At 35.6% G+C, this 26022-nt stretch overlaps 3 protein-coding genes across 6 annotated transcripts; 2 read left to right on the top strand and 1 right to left on the bottom strand.

The window, feature by feature from the left end:
• The first annotated feature begins 368 nt into the window (after positions 1-368).
• Positions 369-5955, top strand: LOC108667967 (glucose-fructose oxidoreductase domain-containing protein 2). The gene is made up of 6 exons (XM_018155080.2): positions 369-666; positions 1298-1435; positions 2180-2695; positions 3393-3536; positions 4175-4315; positions 4766-5955. Exons 1-6 carry the CDS (start codon positions 496-498, stop codon positions 4808-4810), a joined length of 1155 nt encoding a protein of 384 aa, XP_018010569.1. The 5' UTR covers positions 369-495; the 3' UTR covers positions 4811-5955.
• Positions 5956-8060: 2105 nt separating this feature from the next.
• Positions 8061-14895, top strand: LOC108667986 (UNC93-like protein). Its single transcript, XM_018155101.2, has 8 exons — positions 8061-8137; positions 9803-9974; positions 10989-11232; positions 11487-11610; positions 11946-12153; positions 12575-12737; positions 13295-13562; positions 14457-14895. Exons 1-8 carry the CDS (start codon positions 8083-8085, stop codon positions 14666-14668), a joined length of 1446 nt encoding a protein of 481 aa, XP_018010590.1. The 5' UTR covers positions 8061-8082; the 3' UTR covers positions 14669-14895.
• Positions 14896-14917: 22 nt separating this feature from the next.
• LOC108667984 (UNC93-like protein) lies at positions 14918-25235 on the bottom strand. Of its 4 annotated transcripts, XM_018155097.2 has the most exons (10): positions 25134-25235; positions 24598-24677; positions 20736-20843; positions 20299-20467; positions 19234-19477; positions 18736-18859; positions 18165-18366; positions 17188-17353; positions 16495-16762; positions 14918-16331 (listed from the first exon to the last, which is right to left on the bottom strand). In XM_018155097.2, exons 1-10 carry the CDS (start codon positions 25145-25147, stop codon positions 16078-16080), a joined length of 1629 nt encoding a protein of 542 aa, XP_018010586.1. In that variant the 5' UTR covers positions 25148-25235; the 3' UTR covers positions 14918-16077. The 4 variants fall into 4 exon arrangements, with proteins under 4 accessions (XP_018010586.1, XP_018010588.1, XP_018010589.1 ...); XM_018155099.2 differs by lacking the exons at positions 24598-24677; positions 25134-25235 and adding an exon at positions 23050-23118; XM_018155100.2 differs by lacking the exons at positions 24598-24677; positions 25134-25235 and adding an exon at positions 22963-23033.
• Positions 25236-26022: the final 787 nt, after the last annotated feature.

Here is a 26022-nt window from a genome sequence, read left to right as displayed (position 1 = left end):
CACTTGTCATAGATTTTTCGGATTGCAAATTAACTCCTGATGTAGAAGCTATCAAATCAGTGATCTGTTCATCACTTGCCATATGTTTGCTGTACCAAACAAAAGCTAAATGGGTTTTTAATGGGTGTCCAAATCTACAAATCTTTGACAAGCAAATTTCTTTTTGGTTGTTAAAGCTCTCAGTACATGTTCTCCAATTTATTGATCAAAGACCTATTATATAGGTAATTATAATCTTTATTATTCACATGAGATATAACTGTGTATCTAAGCATAAAATATGATCAATTGAATTGCCTAAAATCACCTTGACATATATTCATTCATTATTAACACAAGTTTATCAATTTCTTTCTGTGGTTCTGATATTTTCAGATATTTTTGTGTGTGTAATACCTACTAGTGTCAGCTCTTCTGTACTAATAGAAAGGTGCACTATCAAATTATTTATCCTGTTACTCCGGCAGCAGATAGACCATTATCCAACCATCAGCTATGAGCCATGAGCTTCCTGGTGTAGGGGTGTTTGGTACTGGAGGGAATGTTGGTCTTCTAGTACAGAGCCTGCGAAGTCATGGCTTCACTGTTGCTGCAATCTGGAGCCCAACGCTTGATGCCGCTCTGGAGACTGAAGCAGCTCTTGATGTGCCTTTTGCCACAAATAAGGTATATAGTGGATAGATTATTATTCATCTTCTAAATGGTTAAATCTAAGTAAGGATTTCTTCCAGTTCTATTATTATTTCTTACAAATGTGAAAGTCCAAAGGCTTGACACCAATAATTGATCACTGAATTTAATAATCAAGCAAAAATGCAATCTCTAGGTAATGTGCTATTTATAGGTATATCATGTTTTTATCCATTCTAGCAAATCTTCTCCATAAGTTATATTAATGCAAGATTGCAAGCTGGTTTTATTCCCTATTACATTTTTATTGAAGAATTGATGATTATGGATTTACACTGATTGAACTTTTTACTCTCAGTTTATTGGCTCCTAATTATATTCATGTTCAAATGTGCTCCATTTACTACTAATATTATATAAAATCTCCATCTCATGGATAATGCTAAGTCAAGCTTAACTTAAAATTATTTAGAAAATTATTTCACATGGATGATCAATCTAAAGTCTTCAAAGAAGGTTTTTTTCAAGGTACTCCTTGCTTCACATTGAATAAATAAAATTCTTGCTTGGATTTGTCATACTATACTGTATAGTCATGAGAATTACTAGTTTTTTTGTAGACAAATTTTATGTAGTAGAATTAATATAGGTAATATTTGTTTGACAGGTTGATGAGGTTCTACTGCACCGTAATGTAGGTCTGGTGGCAGTGCTGTGCCAGCCTGATCTGCACTCGCAGATTGCAGTCAAGGCGCTGGGTATTGGCAAGCATGTGCTCTGCGATGTTCCTGTTGCTCTCAACCAGGTGAAGAATCATTCATTTATTCTTAATTTAGTTCTGAATTAATTGTTTCTTATGAATATTATTGTTTGAACATGTGTAGAATTCTGTTTTTTTTCATTATCTACTTACAATTTATTTTTTCAAATTTTATTTGAATTTTTCAATTATTGTCTCTTTTATTGTGTAGATTGATCATATTTCAACTATTCTTCTATCATAGTTTCAGTTTAGTTCTTCTATAGTTTTCTTGAGATTTTGATTGATACACATTTCCCACCTGACAAAGTGGTCAATCTCCAAGTTGTATGCAATCACATGATGTTCGGGCAAACCTTTTTCTAGTTTATGCTCCAGTTTTGGAGGTTAGTGGTTGTTTTTATCCTATTTTTATGTACTCTACAATTTTTTCATTGGCCCTCTATGGATGCACATTTCAAGTGTTTAGTATCAGTTACGCTAAACATTCTACAAAGTTTCAAAGTATTATTAAAAGAACTCTAGTCATTTTGTTCACCTTAAAGCAACCACAATCTTTCTTTACATTTCTCGGATTTGTGGATCAAGTTTAGTTTAGGTCAAATGGTCAACCTCCTAATCAATGCACTCTAAACCTGCCAGTATTAATGCAGTGTTGAATGCGTGTACAACAAAAATGCCAAGGTGGATCCTTTTCATTAAAAAATTTCTCTAGTTTTATACCCAGTTGATGGTATGGATTACCACTTTCGAAAAGTATTTATTATTGAGAAAATTATTTTTTTGCAGGGACAAGTAATGAAGATGGTACACGCAGCACTCTACTACCCATCTCTCATATCTGTGCTTGGCCATGGCTTGCGTTATGTTCCGGCATTCCAAGAGCTTAAAAGACAAATAAAGGCGGGCTATGTCGGTGAACTGGCTGTCTGTGACGTCAATATTCACTATAGCATCGCACACTCCAACATATCTAGCAGTTCCAACTACACTTCAACTAACGACAATTCCAACTATACCTCCAACTCAGAACAAGGATATGATTGGTGGTGCAGTAAGCTGATGGGTGGGGGTGTTTTGAGTTGTATTGGAAGCCACGTAGTGGATATTCTTGCTTTTATTACCGGGGAAACCGCCACACGTGCGCACGGTGTTACCCGCACGTGCACACGCACCACTCGCCACGTGCGCGGCATCCGAAGAATTGACAGCGATCATTTCTGTTGCTTCCAGCTCCAGCTCACAGGTGGTGCTGTGGTTAACGTCAGCCTCAACAGTCATGTCCCTGGACCGTATAACCAGCAGGTTCGATTGAAAATATCAACTCTGCCTTTATTTGTAAGCATATAAACTTCGTTATGTTAAGCATATAAACTTGTCAGTGTCGAAGTTATGTCACTTCGAAACTGATTTCCTGTAGGTTTATTTGAAACAGAGATACTAGTGCTGTTTATGTTTCTTAGCTTATGAATAAAGAGTTACGTCTCTTGGACCCTGAAGGCTAGGATCCTCATTAGTTTTGATAAGACGTCAGTGTCACTGATGCCGCCACAACAGTTAAGTCGCTGGCCTTCAATGACAATGATCATTTGTATTAATGAAAATAAACAACTTGCAAGCGAAAACGATACCGCTTCCTAGTCATTATGTAGTAATTGAAATGTAAATTGAAATCGGATATTTTGCAAATCACAATCGTACCGTACAGCTTTAATTAACTATCGGTCTTCTGATTATCGTCAATTGAATGGAAAAGATTGCCGCAGAGCAGCCTTCAGTTGTACAGATCACGACCGATTGATCTTTCTAAATCATTGGCAGTACACGTTTTCTTAACAACTTCCTAACTTATGTTTTTTTTCAATTCCATTTGCGTTGATACTCGTTGTTGAGCAAATTATGAGCAGTGTAAAGATAAATGCCTTGTTCAAGATAAATGATAAAATACGTTCAAGATAAATACAAGATACGTTCAATATAATATGCTTTATTTTTCCTGCAGTTAGTGGTGTGCGGCAGTAAGGGGCGGCTGACGGTGCGGGGGGCGGCGCTGTACGGGCAGCTGCAGGAAGACACGCACGAGAAGCTGCTTGTTGAGGCTCAGGGGGACGGCGCTCAGCAGGCTGGACTGCCTGGCTTAGTGCAGGTCATAAGGACTTGAATTAATATAGTATGATTATATTGTATCTTTATTGTATATTTGTATAATAGAACAACATTATATAGCGTATTATATCGAATAATAAATTATTGAATTTCTTATTGAAAGCATAAATGTCCGTCTATTTCTATCATTTTATCCGCCATGGATAACTCTGTCACTATATATAGTCATATGCACTGCCAGTATTTACCATACCACAAAAGCAGCAAAATTCATTTTGTATCGTGTACCTACGTACTGTGCGTTTTTCGAATCAAATTTTCACTGGTCATTTTTTAAAACATTCGCTAACGCTCCAAATCGACCAAAACCTAAACATCACTTTAGTGCGAGATTCATACCCGCACTAACCTTATTTCAAATAGTAAGAAAATCGTTACATATAAATAAATGTATACAAACTTCAAATAATTTAACAGTTCGTCGAAATTACGTCTTTGTGACGAGTTTTTGACGTCTAACCGAGACCTTCTGAACTCAAACTGTTCCTTCATGTATTGTTGTCTAGTGCGTTAATTTAGGGAAAAAATTGTACATACCCTTACATTGAGTAACTAAAATGTGTAGATGTGTTGAAACATGAATACATTTGTATGTTTGAGGTTGACATTCATGAGCAGGCGCTGAAGGAGGCGTTCAGTAGCGGGAGGGATGGCAGTGAACGCCCCGTGGTGGGCGCGGCGACATTCCTAGACGGGCAATACGTGCAGGCTGTGCTTGATGCCGTCCGACTCAGCACTGCCACGCGACAGTGGGAACAGGTTACGAACATTATAAGATTATATTAATAATATATAAGATTATAGTATGTAAGATTATACGTATTATTAAAAATTAATTTTCTCATCTGTTGGTTTTTGTGTATGCGTGGGCAGACTTTCGTAGAGAATTTTCTTTTACTAGCTGTGGTGGAACTAAGTCATCAGCTTAAAGAAAGAAATTGGGGAAGATTCACATTTGGATGGACTGATTTGAGTTCTTGTCGTAGAACAAGTTTATTCCAAGATGAATTTTCTGTTATAATATTTTGTGCGAACGAAAATTTGTATACCTCAGTTCAAGCCTTAACGTTACCAAACAGTATTACAGTAGTAGTTGAAGAAAATAATTCATTCATATTACAGTAGTAGTTGAAGAAAATAATTCATTATTTTCATTGAAATTCAACTATATTGCCTTGACATTGTAATTGACTTTACGTTTAATTCCAGGTTACGGTGATGCAAGAAGATTCAGATAGCGGCATGCGCCGCTGAGTTCAACTACAGCTGGCGATACTGACGATGCACGCCTCACTGAGCTGAAGCCCTGTCATGAAATATTCTGTGGACAGAAAAGTACAATTGGTTACAGGACCGGGCGTCGAACCTTTTTAGTTCGTCATGGTCACTTTAGTGACTTTACCCAGTGAATGAATCGCAAATCGTTTAGAAATATTCAAATTTGATCAAATATTCTATGAATAGCCGTCTTCTGAATTTTCCTGAATTTCTCGGCTTCTTTGTTCTTTGATCTAAATATTTCTTCGCGTTCTAATTTGGTTTGTATATATATATACTATGTTTACAATTATTTCCATCATTCCATTGCTTGAATGGCATATTGACGAAGTATTTAATTGGGTGCTATGATATTGATCAGGATCATTCTGTTGTTATTTATTTTTGAAAAATTCGGTGAATTTACTTCAAGAAGAATGCGACGCTGATTTGAATGTGCAATGCGCTTCGTTTTGAGGACAAATTTCCGATTTTTGTTGCTTTTGAGTCTGGTTTGAAATTACAAGGGCAATTCCTTGTCGTTTCCCGATTAATTTCCTTAGTTATTAGTTTCTTATTTCGGCGACATATTTTGTAAATACTGTACAGTATTAGCTTATTTATAATAATTGTATAAGAGTAATATAATGTGATAGTAATATTGAAAGTTTCTATCATACTGTTAATTTGTGTTGTGCTTTCGTTATTTTCTGTTTTCTTACTGTTCGAAATGTTATATAATTACGTACTGTTATTAGAATATTTTATGCGGAGCCTATAACTTGATACTTAACAATAAAAAATAATAGTTCATTAGTTTTTAATTTGCTTTATGCTAGCTATTTTCTTTGTTTGTATCTTATTGTGTTTGCAATCTCTGAACTCGTGTACCGAAATTCCGCATTCATAACCCTTCACGTTTGTAATTCCATGTTAGAAACATACCATGCAGCAAATCTTAACTCTTCACTTCTGCAATACAAAACTTTGTATAACTGAGCTCTTCATGGGCATTCTGGCTTTACTGAAGCGATTACAAGACAATTGTAAGTTTTCTCATTGTATAAACGGTTTCGATTTAATTTTTTATTGTTCTTGGAAGTATGCAAGTGTCCCAAATATACTTGATCTCATTCAGCTTTTTCCCTTATTTAATAATCCTGTATTTGTATAATGAACTTCATCTGAGAGGCCATTGCCCAGACGTGCTTATGTTAATTTTTGGATTTTGGAAAGAGAAATTAAGATGAGTATTTTCTGTTGATGTTTCTTTTGTTGAGGCAAGGGTCGAAAATCTAAACTATTGACGTGAGAAGAGCTTGTGTTGAAACGTTTCGACCGATGTTGGAAAGCAAGCTTATCAGGGCAGCAAGTCGGTAGTCTAGTCGTTCTCCCATTTTAGTTAATCGTACTTTACTTCATAATATGCAGGGGCTACCAATGTGATTAAACTTGCTCCTATACCCAGAGCTGGGCAGCGCTACTTTGAAATGTAGCGGCCGCTACATGCTCTAAATGTAGCGAGCGCTACCGCTACATTGCTTTGAATGTAGCGCCGCTACCGCTACTGAAGATGTAGCGACCGCTACATGTAGCTCGCTACTGCCCACCTCTGCCTATACCTTTTGTTTATGAACGAACTTTCTCGCGGGCGCTCTATTTCTACCGTTATGCGGTTCACTCAACCTGTTGACGTTGCCAGAGCCTCGGCTTGGTGGCTGGCAGCCTGGTGCACCCGTGAAGCGGCAGTGCCGTGCTGCAGTCCGAGTGTGCTGGTTGTCAAGTGCGCGTCTCTCCAATGAACTCGAACGTGGCGTAATTTCGCGTGTTTGCCTGAGGTTCTTGGTAGTCATTTATTCATTAAATTATGGAATTCATAAGTCAATGATGAGATAAGAGTGCAGTCAAATTCTATTGTTACTCGGTAGCGGTGTTTTTTGCTGGGTCCAACTTTTCATTTGAGCCCTCGCTTCAAAATAAAGGGATATTTACGCGTTAAAATTCACCGATGTAAACAAGTTTTACGCCCACTTGAATCATCTGAGCATGAATTCTTGGTATTTTTATATTGCAAGAATATTTCAAAAAATTTTAGAACAGTTTCTTAAATAAAATAGAAAAACTACTGCTGCAGCATTGAAAGTCATGAATATCGTGCATTTATTACCAAATAATCCACGTTCATGACAAACATGAGCACAATTTTTAGCCGAATTCTTTCAAATTTTGCATAGAATAAGGACATGCGATCACTTCCACACGTCAATGTAAAAGTCGTGTAGACATATTGAGAAGTGAAGCGCTTCCCATTTTATTTATACAGGACGTGTTCTCGCACAACTTTGTCTCGTCTCAAAGATACCTAAGACAAGACGATGTCGTAGAACATAGCCTCGTAGCATAGATACTTCAGATCAAACGTTCTATAATGACTGATTCAATGATGTCACTTGAGCTTCTTCCAATCAGCCGCCGAAGTCCTTTCGTTAAGTTTTTTTCAATAAAGTCAAAAGGCTGGCCTATAAGGTTGCTAATTCTCTGCGTAATCTAGGGTGGAAGCCGTCTGGTCCATATAACTTGTTGAGATTCAGAGGGACCAGGCGCTTTAGTAAACCTATTTAGAAAGTACTAAACTCACACACCTGAAATTATTACACCAACTGCGCAGGTATAAAATTAAAATGTTTCTAGAGTTTTGTCTATAATCAACTTTATTTGTGACAGTTTTCGGTTCATTATTCAATTCAGGAACGAATGAATCCTCATACCTTAGATGAATACAGCCACTGAGCAGGGGCAAAAATTCACATAGGCCTTATCTATCGAGTTTGGTTGACCCCCAACTCCATTTGTAAGTTATTTATTAAATACCAAACGTAAAAACTACAGAGGGCACGTACCTTAAAATTATTATAGCTATTTTGCAGTGTTAAGTAAACATATCTATCGAGTTTGTTGAGACCTCAACTTTATTTGTGACAGTTATTGGTTAATTAACTAATTCAGAAGCTACTAAACACACAGACCTGAAACTATTACAGTCACTACTAAGGTGTACAATTATTATAACAGCAACTGCCTACCATGCAAAAGTTTTTTTAATTATTTCAAGCGACATACCTAATGTTAATTGGGTTTGGACGCAAACAAAACCATAATTTTTTATTTTATCGATCAATAATTGTAAAATTTAATCAAAATTAATCTAATGTTTGTTTCCTTTATATATAAAAAATTTCCAGCAGCAAAAACGCCCATCATTGATCGCGATGTCCTCCGTCACATGTGCAGCCAATCCTGCGTTTGAGGCCGACGCGAGCAAAGGTCAGGTAATTCATAGTCATTTGGTCATAATAATTTGGTCATAGTAATTTGGTCATAATTATTCGTTCATAGTAATTTGGTCATAGTAATTTGGTCATAGTTATTTGGTCATAGTAATTTGGTTATAGTAATTCGTTCATAGTAATTTGGTCATAATTATTCGTTCATAGTAATTTGGTCATAGTTATTTGGTCATAGTAATTTGTTCATAGTAACTTGGTCATAGTAATTTGTCATAGTAATTTGGTCATAGAAATTTGGTCATAGTAATTTGGTCATAGTAATTTGGTCATAGTAATTTGGTCATAGTAATTTGGTCATAGTAATTCGTTCATAGTAATTTGGTCACATTAATTTGGTCATGGTAATTTGGTCATAGTAATTTGGTCATGGTTAATTGGTCATGGTTAATTGGTCATAGTAATTCGTTCATAGTAATGTGGTCATATTAATTTGGTCATAGTAATTTGGTCATAGTAATTTGGTCATAGTAATTTGGTCGTAGTAATTTGGTCATTGTAATTTGGTCATAGTAATTTGGTCATATTAATTTTGTCATAGTAATTTGGTCATTGTAAATTGGTTATTGTAATTTGGTCATAGTAATTTGGTCATAGTAATTTTGTCATAGTAATTTGGTCATAGTAATTTGGTCATAGTAATTTCGTCATAGTAATTTGGTCATAGTAATTTGGTCATAGTAATTTGGTCATAGTAATTTGGTGTTCATAGTAGTGTGTCACCATTGCTCGTGACTTCCGTGTTAGCTTGTTTCTAGAAGTATGGTGCTCCTCTAGGCTTCCATTTTCTCTAACTGACATTGTTTTCAAATTATTTTATTGTTATTTGAAAATATATAATTAATTCGGTCATTCTATAGTCTTTTTCTAATGCCTTTACCGAATATAAGGCTCACGATTTCCGTAATTTGATATTTTTATGTATTTCATCCATTAATTTTAATATGCGTATTTTTCGTTTGCAGTCATTTTACATTAACAACACTGATAATAAAAACATCTAAATATGTTTTCAATAGACGATTTGGATAGTCAACTAGATCGTGTATTTCTTTCTAGTTTCATACTTATAGATTTACTATGTTTATTTATTTTTCATTGCAAATTTTCTACTTTCGTTACGAATCTCATTCGTGCACAGACTGAAATGAATTTAACTATTTGAACGCTGTTGATACAAAATCAAAAAGAAAAATTTACACTGAATTAAATGGGCGCTCTATTAATGCATAAAGGCATCATATAACTCTTTTTTCTAGTTATCTACTGTTTAAGTAAGTAGAACGAAGGTAGAAAAAATCAGAGGCGTTTATAAAAACAATGTTGCGTTTCGATTTACCGGTAACTATTACGATGGCAGTAATCAAAATTTGCTGGACATGCATCTCCATGCAAGTTAGCAATTCAATTCGCAAACATCCTTCATTCATAATTAATTAACATTATAACGGTGCGAGCAAAAACCAATGAATTTATGCATCTAGACTTTTCTCTTTGATGAAATTAGACGTTCGTGTTACAATACGAAAACCAAAATTATTCACGAATTCTGTTAATTGAAATACAATAAATTACATGAATTATTTTAATTTTAATTTCCTCAATTAGTTAAAATACACAAGTTGAACTTTAACCTGATCAACAGATGAAAAAATCGTAACGTCGCACGCAGAGTTTACCCTCAGCCCGTCTAACGCTGACGCCGATGCTCAGGAGTCGCGGAGGATATTCAGAGATGTCTGCTGCGTGGCTGCAGGTTTTTTCCTGCTCTTTACAAGCTACCAGTCCATGGCGAACCTCCAGTCATCGATTAATAAGTAAGCTTAAATTCATTCCGTTCTTTCTTTTATAAAATATAGAAAATCTTCATTTGTCTCTATTAATTATATATTATTCTAATTATTTTGATCAATATACTATATGTATACATTAGACGACATGAATTTCCATTTATTTTCAAAAATTTTTGTTTTTACTCTTTCATTCTTTTAGTCATAGTTCCGTTTCATTCTATAACTATCAATTTTATGCATGTCGGCATATTCAGAAAATTGTACTAAACTCGGACTTCGTAAATACAATGTCGGAATGTAGCGGCAGTTAGAGTTTCATTGTTGCATGTACAATCTACATACTTCCGGAACCAAATCGCATCTCAAATATAAACTATTATAGGTGCTTTATTTACATTGACATTCAAGATTACGTTAACCATTGCGTTACTCAACATAAATTTGTGAATCATTGACCAATAGGCATAGTTCAATGTTTGTGTTTTGAATAAAGATGACTATAAATACTTGGCTTTGGTTATAGTGGATTCAACGTTGTGCATTAATTTAGTATAGTATTTTTGATCCAGAATCGAATTTAACTGATATTTTCTGTTAAGAATGCCCTAAAATATCATAATCGGTTGTACATGGAGCAGTTGCGAGGCAAAAACTGACCCACATCAAAATTTAACATAATTTTTCTTGCAAACAAAATCTTCAATTGGTACTTGGAAGATCAAATTTCATAAGTGATCCTTCGATCAAAGTCTACCTACCGATCAGCTAATCGAAAATGCAGAAATAGCGCTTCTTGCACGACAATGAGACAACTGATTTGTCGCGATATCATAAACTGACTACTATTATATAGTGCAAAATATCTAACATTTACACTCGATCCTACATTGAACAATAAATTATGCTTCAGTCAATCAAATGCTCCATACATCCTAAGTTCTCCCAACCGTCTCTCCTAGAAATTTACCTTCAACCTATCTACTTTATTAATACCATGTATGCTAAAATATTTTCCTAATTACAGCGTTATTTCTACAGGGAATACGGCACAATCGCTCAGTCTATTATCTACGCAACACTGTTGCTCTCATCGTTGTTTCTACCAACGTTGGTCATATCACAGTTAGGCGCGCGCAACACCATCGCCGTATCTATGCTAGGCTACTCGCTCTACACCGCCGCGCAGTTCTACCCTACAGCTTACACTCTGATACCTTCTGCCGCGATACTTGGCCTAGCTGCATCACCGCTCTGGTCTGCTAAATGTACTTACTTAAACCTGGTAAGTAATTTCTAAACGCGGTTTGGCAATCAACAACTTAACCTTAGCTACTTAAAATGTCTATAGTCAATGGTCAGTTGATTGGCACAGTCCTTCTGCAATGAAGATTTGAAGTAACTTTTTTCTCTTTGTGCTGCAAAATACACGAACGCATTCTGATATTTTCATTTTATTTATACAAAAACGCATTCTGAATTTTAATGTAATAATATCATAATTTAAAGTTTAATCGGTGTTTGCGATCTTTCTTCCAGGCTGCCCAGCGTTACGCCAAATTGACTGGACAAAACAGAGAAGTCGTGGTAACGAGGTTTTTCGGGATATTCTTCGCATTTTTCCAAAGCACCCAAGTGGTTGGAAACCTCATATCCTCCCTTGGTGAGCCGTAATCAAATTTTTTTTGCATTTTTTTTGAGTGTATATATTATGCGAAAAATGCATACATCAGTAATTACCTTTTTTTAAGCCAAGAACCACCAATGGTCTAACGGCAATTGAAATACAAGAAACTTTGAAACAATATGATTTAAGTCTGTCTGATTTGACTAATCTCCAATGGCATTTATGTAGCCATCAAATCAAATAGTGTGTATAAATTAGTGTATAGATTTTATGAAGCTTTCAATAAGAACTAAAATTCATCTATCTGAATTTCGTCCTTTTTAATCAAACTTCTCAAGAATAAATAAATCTACATTCACCGACTCCAACAGTATTAACACAAGATTCCGTTTGGGTAAACTCCACGGACCCTGCACTGCTGAGATGCGGAGCTACGTTCTGTCATGAAGAAAGTGCAAGCAATGCTTCGTTGATCAAAGATATTAGCGACACCCAGCGCTACACCATGTCTGGCATATACCTAGCCTTCGCCTTGGCTGCTTCGGCCTTCATCATGGCATTTGTCACGCCACTTAGTAGGTGAGACATACGAGCATATCAATAATATTTGGTACTTTTCTAGAACTTAAATTGTGTATCGGAAATATCTTTAATGTAATAACTTTAGTGTAGAGAATTAATAATGGACATCAAATAGGATAACAACGGTGCGTTATGATTTGCTATAGACGCGTAGAGAAATGGAAACTATTTGAAATGTCGAATTGAGCAGCAACAATCGATAATAAAAGAGATGACGATATGGGTTGTCAAAAGTTTACACGTTACGCACAAAATACGCAGTGATTCATGGGAATACAGTAGAAATATCTTTAACATACATTGTGCTTTCTGATTTTAAAAATAAGTCCTTAAAGATCTGATCTATTTATGAATTAAATTCACTTAAAATCAAATAAATTTTGAATTATGATGTTAAAACAAATGACTTGATCTGCAGGCACTGCGACGATGCAGTGGTGCGGTCATCCACAGGCCGCAGCCCCACGCAGCAACTCCTTGCAACGCTCAGGCACCTGCGCAACCCGCAGCAAATTCTCATCATTCCGTTCACGTTTTGGTCCGGCCTTATGCAAGCTTTCTTATCCGCCGAATTTACGGCTGTAAGAATTATCAAACATTTTATTTTGATATTTCGTAACTTTTAAGTTTGGTTAATTCGTAAAATTTGCATTCGATGTTTCTTATGCTTTTCCTATAAATAGCACATGCTGTCATGTCGGTGATTTTACTCCATGGATGTTGAACAGAGTTATCGCGTGAGACTGTTTATTAATATTCAGATAATGAAAGGGGTTGGTGTTTATCAATTTTCCCCATTTTTAACCATACCAATAGAAGTATTATTATATTTTTACCACTACACATTATTATGAAGCGACTGCCGGAATAATTAAATTTTAGAAGTAAAATCCGTAGATTTGTTGACGCCTAAATTTTGTTGTAATTTAAAATTTTCTACTTTATTTCTTAGATTTCATTACTCCTAGAGAGCCCAGTTGCTAGTAACGGGTAAAGTAGTAGATTTTCATAACCAAACAAATTAAACTATGACTATATGATTCCATAACTATATATACCATTTTATACCTATACACTTACATAAAATAAATAATATATAACAATACCAGATTCTTTATATGTACTGAATGCATGGCAGGCGTACGTGTCATGCGGTCTTGGAGTGTACATGGTGGGCTACACGATGATCTGCTTCGGTGTGTTCGACGCGTTGTTCTCGTACTGCTGTAGCCCTATGGTCAAGAGAGTGGGGCGAGTTCCCATCTTTTGCTTCGCTTCGCTGCTACACTCTTGTCTCATTGCCGTGCTGTTCCTATGGGTGCCAAACCCTGAGCAAATGTACGTCTTTTTCGTCATCCCGGCCTTGTGGGGGATTTGTGATGCAGTGTGGCAGACGCAGATGAACGGTGAGTTCTTGGTTTACTTCATTGTTAAGTGTAAGTAATTTTAAATACTGTGAACTGTAACTATGAAAATTTATCAAGCTAACTGTCTTTATTTACTTTGGGTAACATCTGGCAGTTCCGCAGTAACTGAATGTCGTCTTAAATTTGTTCAAATGCTCATGGACATTTTTAATAACAAATATCTTAAGAGAATGAAAACAAAATTTATAGTAACAAATATTATATTTTGGCTGTTGTTACGACTGCCTTTGATTCAAATACTCTATAAGTTGACAGGTATTAATTGATTATAATTTTCAATATTTTAATAAACTTTTCTATTTTTTTATTGGCGAATCAGCGGGTCAAAGAGGCATCGATTGAATATGTAAATTTGAATTCAAATATAATACTAAATTTCAAGTGCAAACTTGTAATTGCGATCATCAGTAAAGCAATTACGCAAGCAGCCAATATTCGGAGCGATTTTCCGTTGAATTTTCATTAGCATTATTATTATCACATTATTATACATCAATTATTATCATATTATTATTAAACTTGAAAGTAATAGAGATTCGTCGGATTTTAATTCATTGAAAAAAAAACAAGTAGAATTTGTTGATTTAGAGTTTAGACCTCCGACGTAATATTCAATTTCACCTTTACTGGTCTTCCAATTTATCTACGTATTTTTAGCGCATTTTCTCATTTATGGAAAAAATGCACTATTGTGCTCGCCATGTCCGTCCATCTGTCAATCCGTCTGTCTGTCCGTCCGTCCGTCCGTGACCTCAAGTTTTCGTCGCCGAGTAAATGCGCTCTCTGTCACTCACTGCAGTGAGTACTGAGTTATATTTTTTTCTTATTATTCTCCACAAGATTTTAACTTTAAGAACAAGTCTTGTATCTCAGCTCTGTACGGCGTCATCTTCCCAGAGGACTCAGAAGCAGCGTTCAGCAACTACAAGCTCTGGGAGTCGTCAGGCTTCATAGCTGCCTACATCTGCAGCAACTTGATATGTGTTACTGCCAAGCTTTACATACTGGCCGGCAGCCTTGCTCTTGGTTTCATAGGTTACGTTTTCATTGAAATATTTGAATATAGAAAGAATAAACTTTCTTAACGATGTCAGTTCAATTTAATTTTAAAGTTACTGTAATATCAGGTGTCTATATATATATATTCATGTGTAGTGGCAAGTTAAAACATAAAGATTTACTGCATTATTGTGAATTTTTCAACAAATAGTTTACCAGGTTTTCAACTGAAACGATCATGTTGGATTGAAGCTGATATATAACTCTATTGATGTAAAAAAATTTAGATCGCTGTTATAATTTTAGATTTTTCTTGGAGGAAAAATATAATACGGTTGAACTTTGCATGTTTTTTTACAAAATTTAATTCAAGTGCAAAAAACTGTCAAGTCATTACATATGAAATAGTTTTTCGACTATTTTACACAAGAGCAGAAATCAAATAAAAATCAGAAGAGTTTAATTACTGAGGTTTTTCGGCCTTTTAAGCCTTTGGCGCTGAGGTACAATTAGGTGCAATTAAAATTATTATAGTTTGTTAAATATAAGGCTATAAGTATTAATCTGTAGTATTAGCTTTCATTTGTAAACATCGTAAACATTCGAAATGCAAGACTTTGGTATTGTTTCATTTTAGTATTTAATTTTATTTTTGCTTGTTACTTAGATTACATGCTACGCATCCCTGTTCATGTGATCAAACGTTTGTGTGCTTTTAAAATTTCGATGAAAAACGTCTACATCAAACTTGCTTAATACATTATTCTACTCACAATTTATTACTCTAGTAGCAAATTACCATACTATTACTAATTACTTTTACCGTAGCAAAAAATATATATCGCTTACAAGAACCAGCAGAGCCGATCAAAATTACCAGCAGTGGCAAATCTGAGCCGATCAGAGCCTAGTGCCACTGTGATAAATCACTTAAAGAATAAGGTTAACAAATCAAGAAAAACGGCTTTAATAATTTAAAATACTAGTCCTTTTTTCGGAATATATTTATTCAATATGTACTGTAGGCATTTTTGACTTTCTACATCAAAGCTGGTCAAGCTTCATCTTTGGTGTCGAAATGCGTGTAGGGCATACATACATATACAACCAGCAACATCACAAGTAACCAATGCTTAACAATTTACTCTCAATATACCTCTTATATCTATGAAACAGATTTCTACACAAATATAATGTAGATGATCATTCCAAATATTCTAATCGTTAATAGTAAACCTACCGTTTATCGAGTTTCTTGTGGGTGACCAGCAAGAATGGCACGGAATATCTTTACTTATTATCTTACTAGAATATTTTGAATGACTCATTAAAAAGATAAAAATACACAATTTTTCAATATCACCAGTCGGCTGTAAATTCCTTCACTGATCTTGCCAATCATAATGCTGAAATTGTGCTTCCAAACCTACTTTGTTGAGCTTACAACGGTGCGAGTGGGTTATGAAAATCTGGTGGTTCGTAGGTCCATATCCCATCAGCGGCAACACTCTGTTACAGGGAGAATGTTACCTTCCGGATCTCGTGGCAGAATTTTGAACTTTTCCAAGAATTCGATGATGAAATATCCGGTCATTCCGGCAGATAAGAAACCTATGACGATGTAGAGCTTCGTGTCGATACAGATTGTTGAATTGGTCACGAACGTTATGATGAACCCAATGGACTCCCACATACGGTAGTTGCTGAATGCCGCCTCAGCCTCACCGGGAAAGATTATGCCGTAGAACGCTGGAATCAAAGATTACTATCAACGATACACATTGGTTGAATTTAAATGATACATGCTTCATCACTCTCTTCAGTGATTAGTACTTTCAAAACAACCTTAACTGTATTTTGTATTATCCAACCTGTATCAGTAACGTATTTGTCAACCTACAACATTTCTCACCATTGATCTGGGTTTGCCAGACGGCATCAGCGATACCCCACACGGCGGCGGCGATGAAGAACACAGGCATGTCGTCAGAGTTGGGCTCCCACAAGAAGAACAATATGATGATGGCCGCGTTCGCCACAGCTCCCAGAATGAAAACTGGAATCCTGCCTACGATTTTCACGATGGGACTGAAGCAGACTGAACAAACTGCGTCGCAAATGCCGTAGCAAATCATCACGTACCCAACCATGTGGACGCCGAGTCCGCAAGATATGAACGCCTGTAGCGATAAAATTTGGAAATGCATGATTTAAATTAAGTTATTCCATTTAAATTTTGTCACTAGAACTAATTCTAATGATTTATAATTGAAAATAATCTCATAGTTTGAGCGCGTGAAGTTGCGGAAAATAAAAGATGTTCATGAATCATTAGCAATGTTAATTGGTATTAGGTTGCTGGAAGCTCCTATTAATTACTAGTGTGCTTAATAGTGTGTTGAAATTGGTGAAGTTACACATAAAATCTGGTGACCTTTAATCGCTCTTATCGATCAGTCTACAATATTGCATCTCGCTCTTAAAATTTTTTTCACAAAATTGGCATTTAACAGAGACATAATATTTCAATTCGAGCTGGATCACGAATCTATAAATATATTTTCGGCAAAATTGGGCTCTAATACATATAAATATCTCGACTGACGCTGGTGAAGTCTCCCTGGATGAAGGCCTGTTCCACCCCGGACCAGACGGTGAGCGGGATGATGAGGAGCTGGTAGGGGTGCATGAGGTGGCGGAAGGTTGCACCGAGCAGCCTCACCCCATCCTTCATGGTGGCGGCCTCCTTCTTGCTCTCATAATCTCCAAACCTGCGCGAGGAGTGCGATAATTGCGGCAATCATAATAATAAAAATAAATAATAATAATAATAATAACAATAATAATAATAATAATATTAATAATAATAATAATAACAATCATAATAATAATAATAATAATCACAAAATTAAGACAGGTTTGTGATGATAACGTTAATTATCGCAAAAGCTACTATGATCGTAAGTTGTTATATTATTTATCATAAATACACGTCCGCAATTACAGGTTATGCTAAAAATCTGGTTTATTGTTGAAGAATTTTTTAAGATGAGGCCTTGACGGTGCTTGAATATTCAAGATAAGGAATTACTTATTTAGTGACTAATCTAATTACTAATTACTCCAATATTTATCAATTAACGATCCTTGATTTTCGAGAATAAATTATTTTTGGCATACATGACAAACCCACTTTAATTGACTCAATCTACCAATTTCCACAAGAAAGCTATCGTTAATTGCCAGAGGCACGATGAATAAATAAATTAATTTCTAGTTAGCCCCTATAGATTTGATTCGAAAATCAGAGTACGCTTTAAGGTGTTGATTCCGCGTCTCCATTACTGTTGGTAAGAATAACCGGAGTAAAACTATACTGCACTGCTTTTCAAATACATGGAGAGGAATAATTGTGAATGAGATCAAATATTCACAGATAGTTCAATCTCTAATCTAAAATAATAATATAAATATTCAATTTGCTTGAAAATGAAATCTCAATGAACAGACAACGAGAAGTAGCATTATGTGGAATCACAATAAATAATTTCCTGTGTTTGGTAGTTCAAAATAATTCATTACCTCGACAATGGGTCAACGAAAAGCACCACGATAACTGAAGATAAGAGAGCGCATGCGAGGTAAATCCCTGATAACGTATAGCGTTTAGCGTCCGTGACTTCGTTGACGGTTGAATTTGACGTGTGGTTGTCCATGGCGCAGTAATGGATTCCACACATCGTCGCGTCCTCGGGATCAACCAGTTCCGAGTCCACCGAGAGCACTGAAAAAATTATAGTTGATAATAAATAACTGTTAGAAAAGTTTGGGAACGTATATTTGATTAGTAAAAATGTTCGAAGAAATTATTAAAAACGTGGGGCATCAGTTTGTCACAATTATCAAACGGAATAGCAACAGAAATTCATGGCTTAATTCATTTGATCGCCTATCATGCACTAATTTACTGCATATTTTGCTATTTATATTTTGAATTTGTCACAGTTTCATTCGCAAAAAAAAACATGCTCATTCGCATCGTTAGTTATCAGCCATAAATTCATAAGTTCTGGAATGATATTTCGTAAGCTCTTTTACTCTTAATTCCTAGGTTCTGAAGTACTTCTTCGTACGTTCTGAACACATTTCTCACCAGCAGAGGAGATGAGATTACCCCACACTTGCGAGGACTGGAAAAACAGGAAAAATATCCCGAACATTCTTGTCACGATCACCTCTGTGTCTTGGTTCGTAATTCCGGCGTAGATGCGACCCACCTGTAGCATTACGAGTTGTTTAAAATGAGACAATATTCATTGAAAAACCATCGCAGGAAATATTTTTAGAAGTATCCATATCATCACAGATGTAAATGAAGAGTTGTGGATCAAAAAACACATATAATTTCAAAGAATGGAACCGAAATATTTAATAGCAGCAATGGAAACAAACTCTTTAATGATTATTTCACACGTGACACGGTCGGAGATTTGTTTTAGCGGATCACTTCGAAACCACGAATGTAAATTTTTTGGCGGATGCGTACACATTGCGACAGCTGCATATATTCTATAAAGATTTCACATCAAAAATTTACATGATCAAGAATCTAACCTTTTTAATGAACTACCAAGCATAGATTCAGACTCACCTCGGTCAGGTAGGTGCACTTGGCGGACCACATGGGGGCGGCCCCCAGCCCAAGCAAGATGGCCCCAGGAATCATGGTGTAATATTCCGGGTAGAACTGAGCCACCATGTATGCTGAGTATCCCAACATACACACGGCGATGGTGAGCTTAACTTTGAGTTTACTGATGAGCAGCGGCGGCACAAACATGCACGACAGCACCAGGGCTCCGTACAGCACCGCGAGGGAGGTCGTGCCGAGCTCTCTGTGGGGTCGGGGTGTGTGAAATGCGTGACTAGACGAATCTGCACGTGACTAGACGAATCTGCACGTGACTAGACAAATCCGCGTGTGACTAGACGAGTACGCACGTGACTAGACGAATCCGCGTGTGACTAGACGAGTCCGAACGTGACTAGACATATCCGCGTGTGACTAGACGAATCTGCACGTGACTAGACGAATCCGCGTGTGACTAGACGAATCTGCACGTGACTAGACGAATCTGCACGTGACTAGACGAATTTACACGAGACGTACGGATGCAGGTACGTGTAACTAAATTATCATTTTGAAGCGCATGTTAACTAGCGTGTGGATACATGTGACTAGATGATTTTTTAGAGCGCCTGTCGAGTGCCATGCAGATACGTGCGACAAAACGATTATTTTGGAGCGCGTTTCACTTTATGTGCAAATGCACACGATGACCTCAACTTATGCATGAACATCAACGGGACTTGTTGAAATATTCAAATCAAAAAGTTTATTCGTCGTACAATTATTATGCAATTGATTATGCAATATACTCGTCGCGTGATTGCATAATAAAGAAATTTATTTTTTTCTCAGACTGCTATAAAAAGAAGAAACATTAAATAAAAAAAATGTTTACTATGAAATCCCCCACTTGTCTTGCGCATGCCGACTTAGCCGTTTATAGAAGACTGAAGCTTACCCATGGCATTATAGGCATTGACTCACTCGTTTATAGAAGACTGAAGCTTACCCATGGCATTATAGGCATTGACTCACTCGTTTATAGAAGACTGGAGATTAGCCATGGCATTATAGGCATTGACTCACTCGTTTATAGAAGACTGGAGATTAGCCATGGCATTATAGGCTGTGAAGAGGAACGTGAATGCGATGGAAATAACGATGATGTTTTTCATGATCCCGAACTTCATCGCCTTCGTTTGCGTCGGGTCCATTTTCTCAAGATTTGATTTCATTGACTTCTCTGAGATCGAATCTGAATGATAAAAAATGTGTTTTGTTCAAAGCACATCGGTGCTGATAATTGTTAGAGATATCAACGTTGTGCTCGTTGAATCAATTACCCGAGATGACGATAAAAATTGAATTAAAATTATTAAACTTTTAACGGTAAAATCATTGATTATTTTCAATGAACTATATCATATTACAGACGAGATCAAAAAACAAAATTAATAAAATGTGCGATGTAATATATTTTCATTAGTGACTGATATATATTGCACTAAATACGCCAAAAATACCTTTTTTGTCTTGCGAATAGGCGGGATTGTCGATACCTTTACTGGCTACGCTGGAACGCCCGCTTGAAGGGAGCTGGGTGTCCACTACGACGGATTTGTACGGCGGCGCTGGAAAAAAATACATTTAATTTCGCATAGTTGGAGACAACATAAACAGTTGAACTGGACGTTAATATATTGAATTTTGTGATAAAACTGTGATGCGACGTACGATTAAAATACAGTCGGTTTATTTCTAATAGCTGATGACAAAACATGTAGTTATATTAATATATATCGTTGATATGATGAGTTTTGTGACTATAAAAATACAGAACGACAATCGAAAAAAGATGCATCCAATTTTATTGGTGACATCATGAATGATTTCATCAAACATGAACATGATATTTTTCGGGATTAATAATGCAGAGCGACGCTTGAATGAAAATACTTGTGATTTATTCAGTAAATTTAGAGACAATGTAAGAAATTCCATTAAAATTTGTCTCTGATTGGTTCGTGATTTAAACATTAGGACAAAAATTGAGAACAGTCCAGATGGTCGGGTTGACGATAGGTTTTGTTATTTATTATTATATGTATTGTGATTGTTCCTTTATAATGCTCTTATGAAGAATCATTAATCTTGAGGTCAATTATATCGATATCAAATTATTAGAATTTCTATTATTGACGTAAAGAGGGGGGATTATTACGTACTATTTCTGTGAAAAACCACGGATGCTAATGTTTGTTATTGAAGGTGATTAAGCTTGTTATCGTCGATAATAATGCGCGTTATCTACGATAATTACATAGATAAATATAATTATGATCGTTATCGACGATAAAGATTATTATGCTTGTTATTGTCAATAATGTTGTTCATTACCAACGATCGATGATCGTGCTTTTCTCAACGAGAAAATCTATGGGAAGCTTTAGAAGTTTTTCTGCAATGATTTTAAGATTACTGTATATGATGCTCATAGTGTTGATGATAAAAGCTATTAATGATTAAATTATATCTCTTTCGAATTGCTTATTCTATAATCAAATTCAATATGACAACATGTTATTGCAAATATTCAACTATTAAATGTAACTACAATGTACTACTGGTTATGAGTTGCATTTAAAATGCATGAAAACTGAATTGAAGAAATAAGTAGTGACCGAGCTCTGAGCAAGTCAATTTACTGAGGGACCGTGACAAAATATTGTCTAAATTGCTGAGGGACCGAGACAAAATATTGTCTCAATTTACTAAGGTACCGAGACAAAATATTGTCTCAATTTACTGAGGGATCGAGACAAAATATTGTCTAAATTTACTCAGGGACCGAGACATAATATTGTCTCAATTTACTGAGGGATCGAGACAAAATATTGTCTCAATTTACTGAAGGATCGAGACAAAATATGGTCTCGATTTACTGAGGGACCAAGATATTTAATGGGGGACCGAGACAAAATGATTTATTTGATTAGTTAAAAGAATGTCATGGAAGACAGAGATTAGATAAAGCGTCACTCACTTCGGAATACGCGGAACTTTCTTTATTATACGAATTTTCTGATTCACCTGCTAGATATGTTTTTTATATTGTTATTGTTTTACTATTCATGACGAACGTTTTCTTTTGTTAACTAATTTATAAAAGAAATTAACTGGCTTGATAACGGACATATTGAAGTCATTAAGTCAACTGCTTGAGCAGAGAATTGTGGTAAGTGCATTATAACAAGAATTATAAATACATAAATGTACTTTTGATCGTTATTCCCAATTCGCATAAAGCTGAGAATTACACACATACCAAGGACTACTACACACAGGACATGCATAGCCTATGTCCAGCCTCTGCTAGCAGAGGCGATCGCCTACACTTTTGAACTTCAAAACTGGCAAAAAGTCTATGGTTCTGACCAAGGACTACTACACACATTGTAATACTATTGTATGAAACAATTATGGGCATATCATTTGTTGATGCCACTAAAACACCAGCATTTTCATAGTGTAGGCGATCGCCTCTGCTAGCAGAGGCTGGACATAGGCTATGCATGTCCTGTGTGTAGTAGTCCTTGACACATACACATTAAAAGCTGCGTGTGACGCTCCATTCAACTTATCGTAAAGCTAGCAGGGCTGCTAGTGATTTCAAATAGAATTTTCAATTTTTGAATAATTTAAGTTCTGTCTCTGCAGCGGGAAAATAAATAAGCTTTTGTCGTAGCTCACCCTGGTTTCTGACCGCAAGCCCACAGTGCAATTGAGGATGACAAATAATTTGCAATATTTGAATGGAAACAAAATAAATTCACTGACTTGAGAGATTAAGTAACCTGACAAGAAGTTGAGGATAAATTCGTGAAATTAAACCGAAATGAAAGTCTAACAGAGATATGTTTTGACACTACTGGTGACGTTCAGAAGCTTCAATTTAGTCTAACAGGCTGGTATGCATCTACAGATATGGCAGATATAATAAGCTTTAACTGTCAGCTAAGGAAGATAGTTCAGATTGGAACCCTGCTACTGATTACTTAAGTCGTTCTTCCGAAGAAATAATGTCTGCACTTCTTATCTTCCGTCAATTTCGGAGAAGTTCGGCGGCTACATCAAAACACAGTTCGTTACAAGCTGAACCCGCACGTAGCTAAACTATACATCTATAACTATTCACAATAAAGATTTATCAGTTTACTGAACCATCAGGAATGACGAAATTATGTTTTTTTTTGTTGCTTTAATCTCGGCCGAAAACAATGTTTTTGATGGATGGTCAATAAGATTTTCAAACCAGCGTATAAATGACGAGCTGACTTAGCGCGTGACAATACAGAATGACCGGACAGAATAACGATACAGAATTGCGAATGGCAGTCAGAATGTAATTTATATCTTTGAAAAGTACGATGTTATTTTTCGTAATTATATTATAGTATTTTGTGGAAAATTTGCTGAGTAACGCGGTTTAATCCACCAGACAGGAACGATGTAACCGACATTCTAGAAAAAATTCCTAGTGGTCACAAGTTCTTGAGTGGCGACCCTAAAATCTGAGCCAAAGATTTTTTGAAGTTTTCGATCAATCAATCAATTTTTTTTGCTAGAGGTTCTGATTATAACAATTACTCATCGTTGATTGAATTAACATTGACTTAATACCTTATCGTTAACATTTGCGGCTCCAAGTGCCCTGTAAAGCAAAGACTGTGCGATTTTAAATTTTTTTTAAAGATTTAAAGCAAAAAAAATCATATTCGCTTATGAATCAAACAACTGCACGCGTTTTGTGAAGATTGTGAGTGCTACGTTTATAATTTGGTCGATGACTGCTGAGGTGTTGGAAAATTTTTGGGGGTCAGTTTTGTTAGATACAATTAACCAACACATTATAATTCACGTTTACTTTCTCAAATTTTATTGTTGTATTTTCGATACGAGTGTACAATTGTTTAAAAATCATATAATACGGGTAAATTAGTTTAAACATAATCCATATCGCGGAAATTTGTTATCATATTTGATTCATGGAATATCTCTGCAGTATTTTTTTGAGGAAATTCTAGCCTTTTAATAATTTTCATGTTATTGTATATTTTTGCATAGTTCTGCATGATAATGATGTGATTTATCGAGATATTCTGGCATAAATTTACGCACTCTAATCGCGCTATTCGTGCGTCGTACAAGTTTACAACACTTGCAAGGGGCAAATAAAGAAGATTACACGCAATCTTCTGTTCTGTAATCACAAGAATATATCAGAGCAGCATGAAGATTACCATGGAGATTGTTGACATTCACTAATTTTATCATAGAATCAGATTGAATCATAGCTTTATTGAACAATATGATGCTCTGACTCACGAAGGTCGTCGTTATAGAGTTTGAATTTGCCTGCTTTTCCATCTTGTACGTTGTCGTTGGCAAGCTCCACAATTGATTTCCTGGCAGAAAAGGTTTATTAATTTTCAGTAGACAATTACTTAGACTCGTCGAAGCTGAGAGTGCTACGAATTTATGTTGCAATTATACAGTTTAAGAATCAGACTAAGAATAAGACTAAGCCTTTCCCAGGAGGCTTCCTATACACATAGTAACATAATTATATCAGGGGGTATTAATAAAGCCAGAAAATTTAGTTATCACAATTTTTAATATATGAAACAAAAATACTATACAATGCAACAAGTAAATCATTGAGAGTTAATGCATCACCAAGCGGAAGAAATCAATCGTCATATGATAAGCATGAACTGCTTTATAAATACTAATAATATCATTAACCATGTGTAACCATTCTAAATTTATAACAATTATTATTAGAAGTTAATTCAATTATTTATTCAAAAACACAGAAATTAAAACGGTCTGACGACTTGATTGTTCTGAACCATTCTTACCGTTTTCTATCCATTTTATACTCGATTTCGCAGTAATTAAATTACAACATTCACCACTTCACTAAAATTACAATATTCTGCCGTATTTTCAAGAACCAAGAACTGCCACGCACGACGAGCAACTAAAAACTGTGTTGTTCTCATAACCAAATTAATCCTAAGAAAAAAGTTTTATCTTATCGCATTCTTATCAGTAGAGGATACATTTTGAAAATGCATAACGGATCTCTATATATTGCACATTGTAATGTTAGTAGATGATATGCCCGTTTGATTGATCATATGTCTGAGATAAGAAAGTGTCAGTTTGTAAGTCGTGTTTTCTGCTACGCCGCGGTAATCCTTATCAGGGTGCGAATGCGGAAGTCGCACACGGCCAAGTTCGTTCAAGTAATAATATTATATAATGTTAAATTAGTTAATATTAATTAATATAATATTTTAAAAATTTACAAAAATTCGGGACCATCGAAATTTTTTCCCGCTGAAGCGCCAAAACAATTCTATTAGAAATAAAATTGGAAATTCTATTGAAATTCAATTAGAAACAATTCTATTTGTATAACCTGAAATATTAAACCATCAGTGTCAAAAAATATTCGCAGCAGCAGCAGGAAGCGTCAAACAATAACCATATGCTCTAAGATTCTCAGTGCACACTAGTTCACTCACTTTATGTTTGTGTGAATAGTGTTGTAATGTCTTTATTAATATTTACAATCCGTAGTCGTGGTAAATTGGTTACTATGGACAATTTCGAATAAAATAAATTGCTCAAATAAACTATACATTTTTTTTATCAAGCTCTGGGTAAGAGTCACTATTTGCGCAACATGGCCCATTCCTTTTTCTTAGTGTTTTCTTTGTTATGTTTTTATGTCTAGAGTAT

Source organism: Hyalella azteca, unplaced genomic scaffold, assembly GCF_000764305.2.
Source record: "Hyalella azteca isolate HAZT.00-mixed unplaced genomic scaffold, Hazt_2.0.2 contig1933, whole genome shotgun sequence".
In the NCBI taxonomy this organism is placed as follows: Eukaryota; Metazoa; Arthropoda; class Malacostraca; order Amphipoda; family Hyalellidae; genus Hyalella; species Hyalella azteca.
The sequence above is the reverse complement of the archived record's forward strand: the minus strand, read 5'-3'. Positions and strand labels throughout refer to the sequence as shown.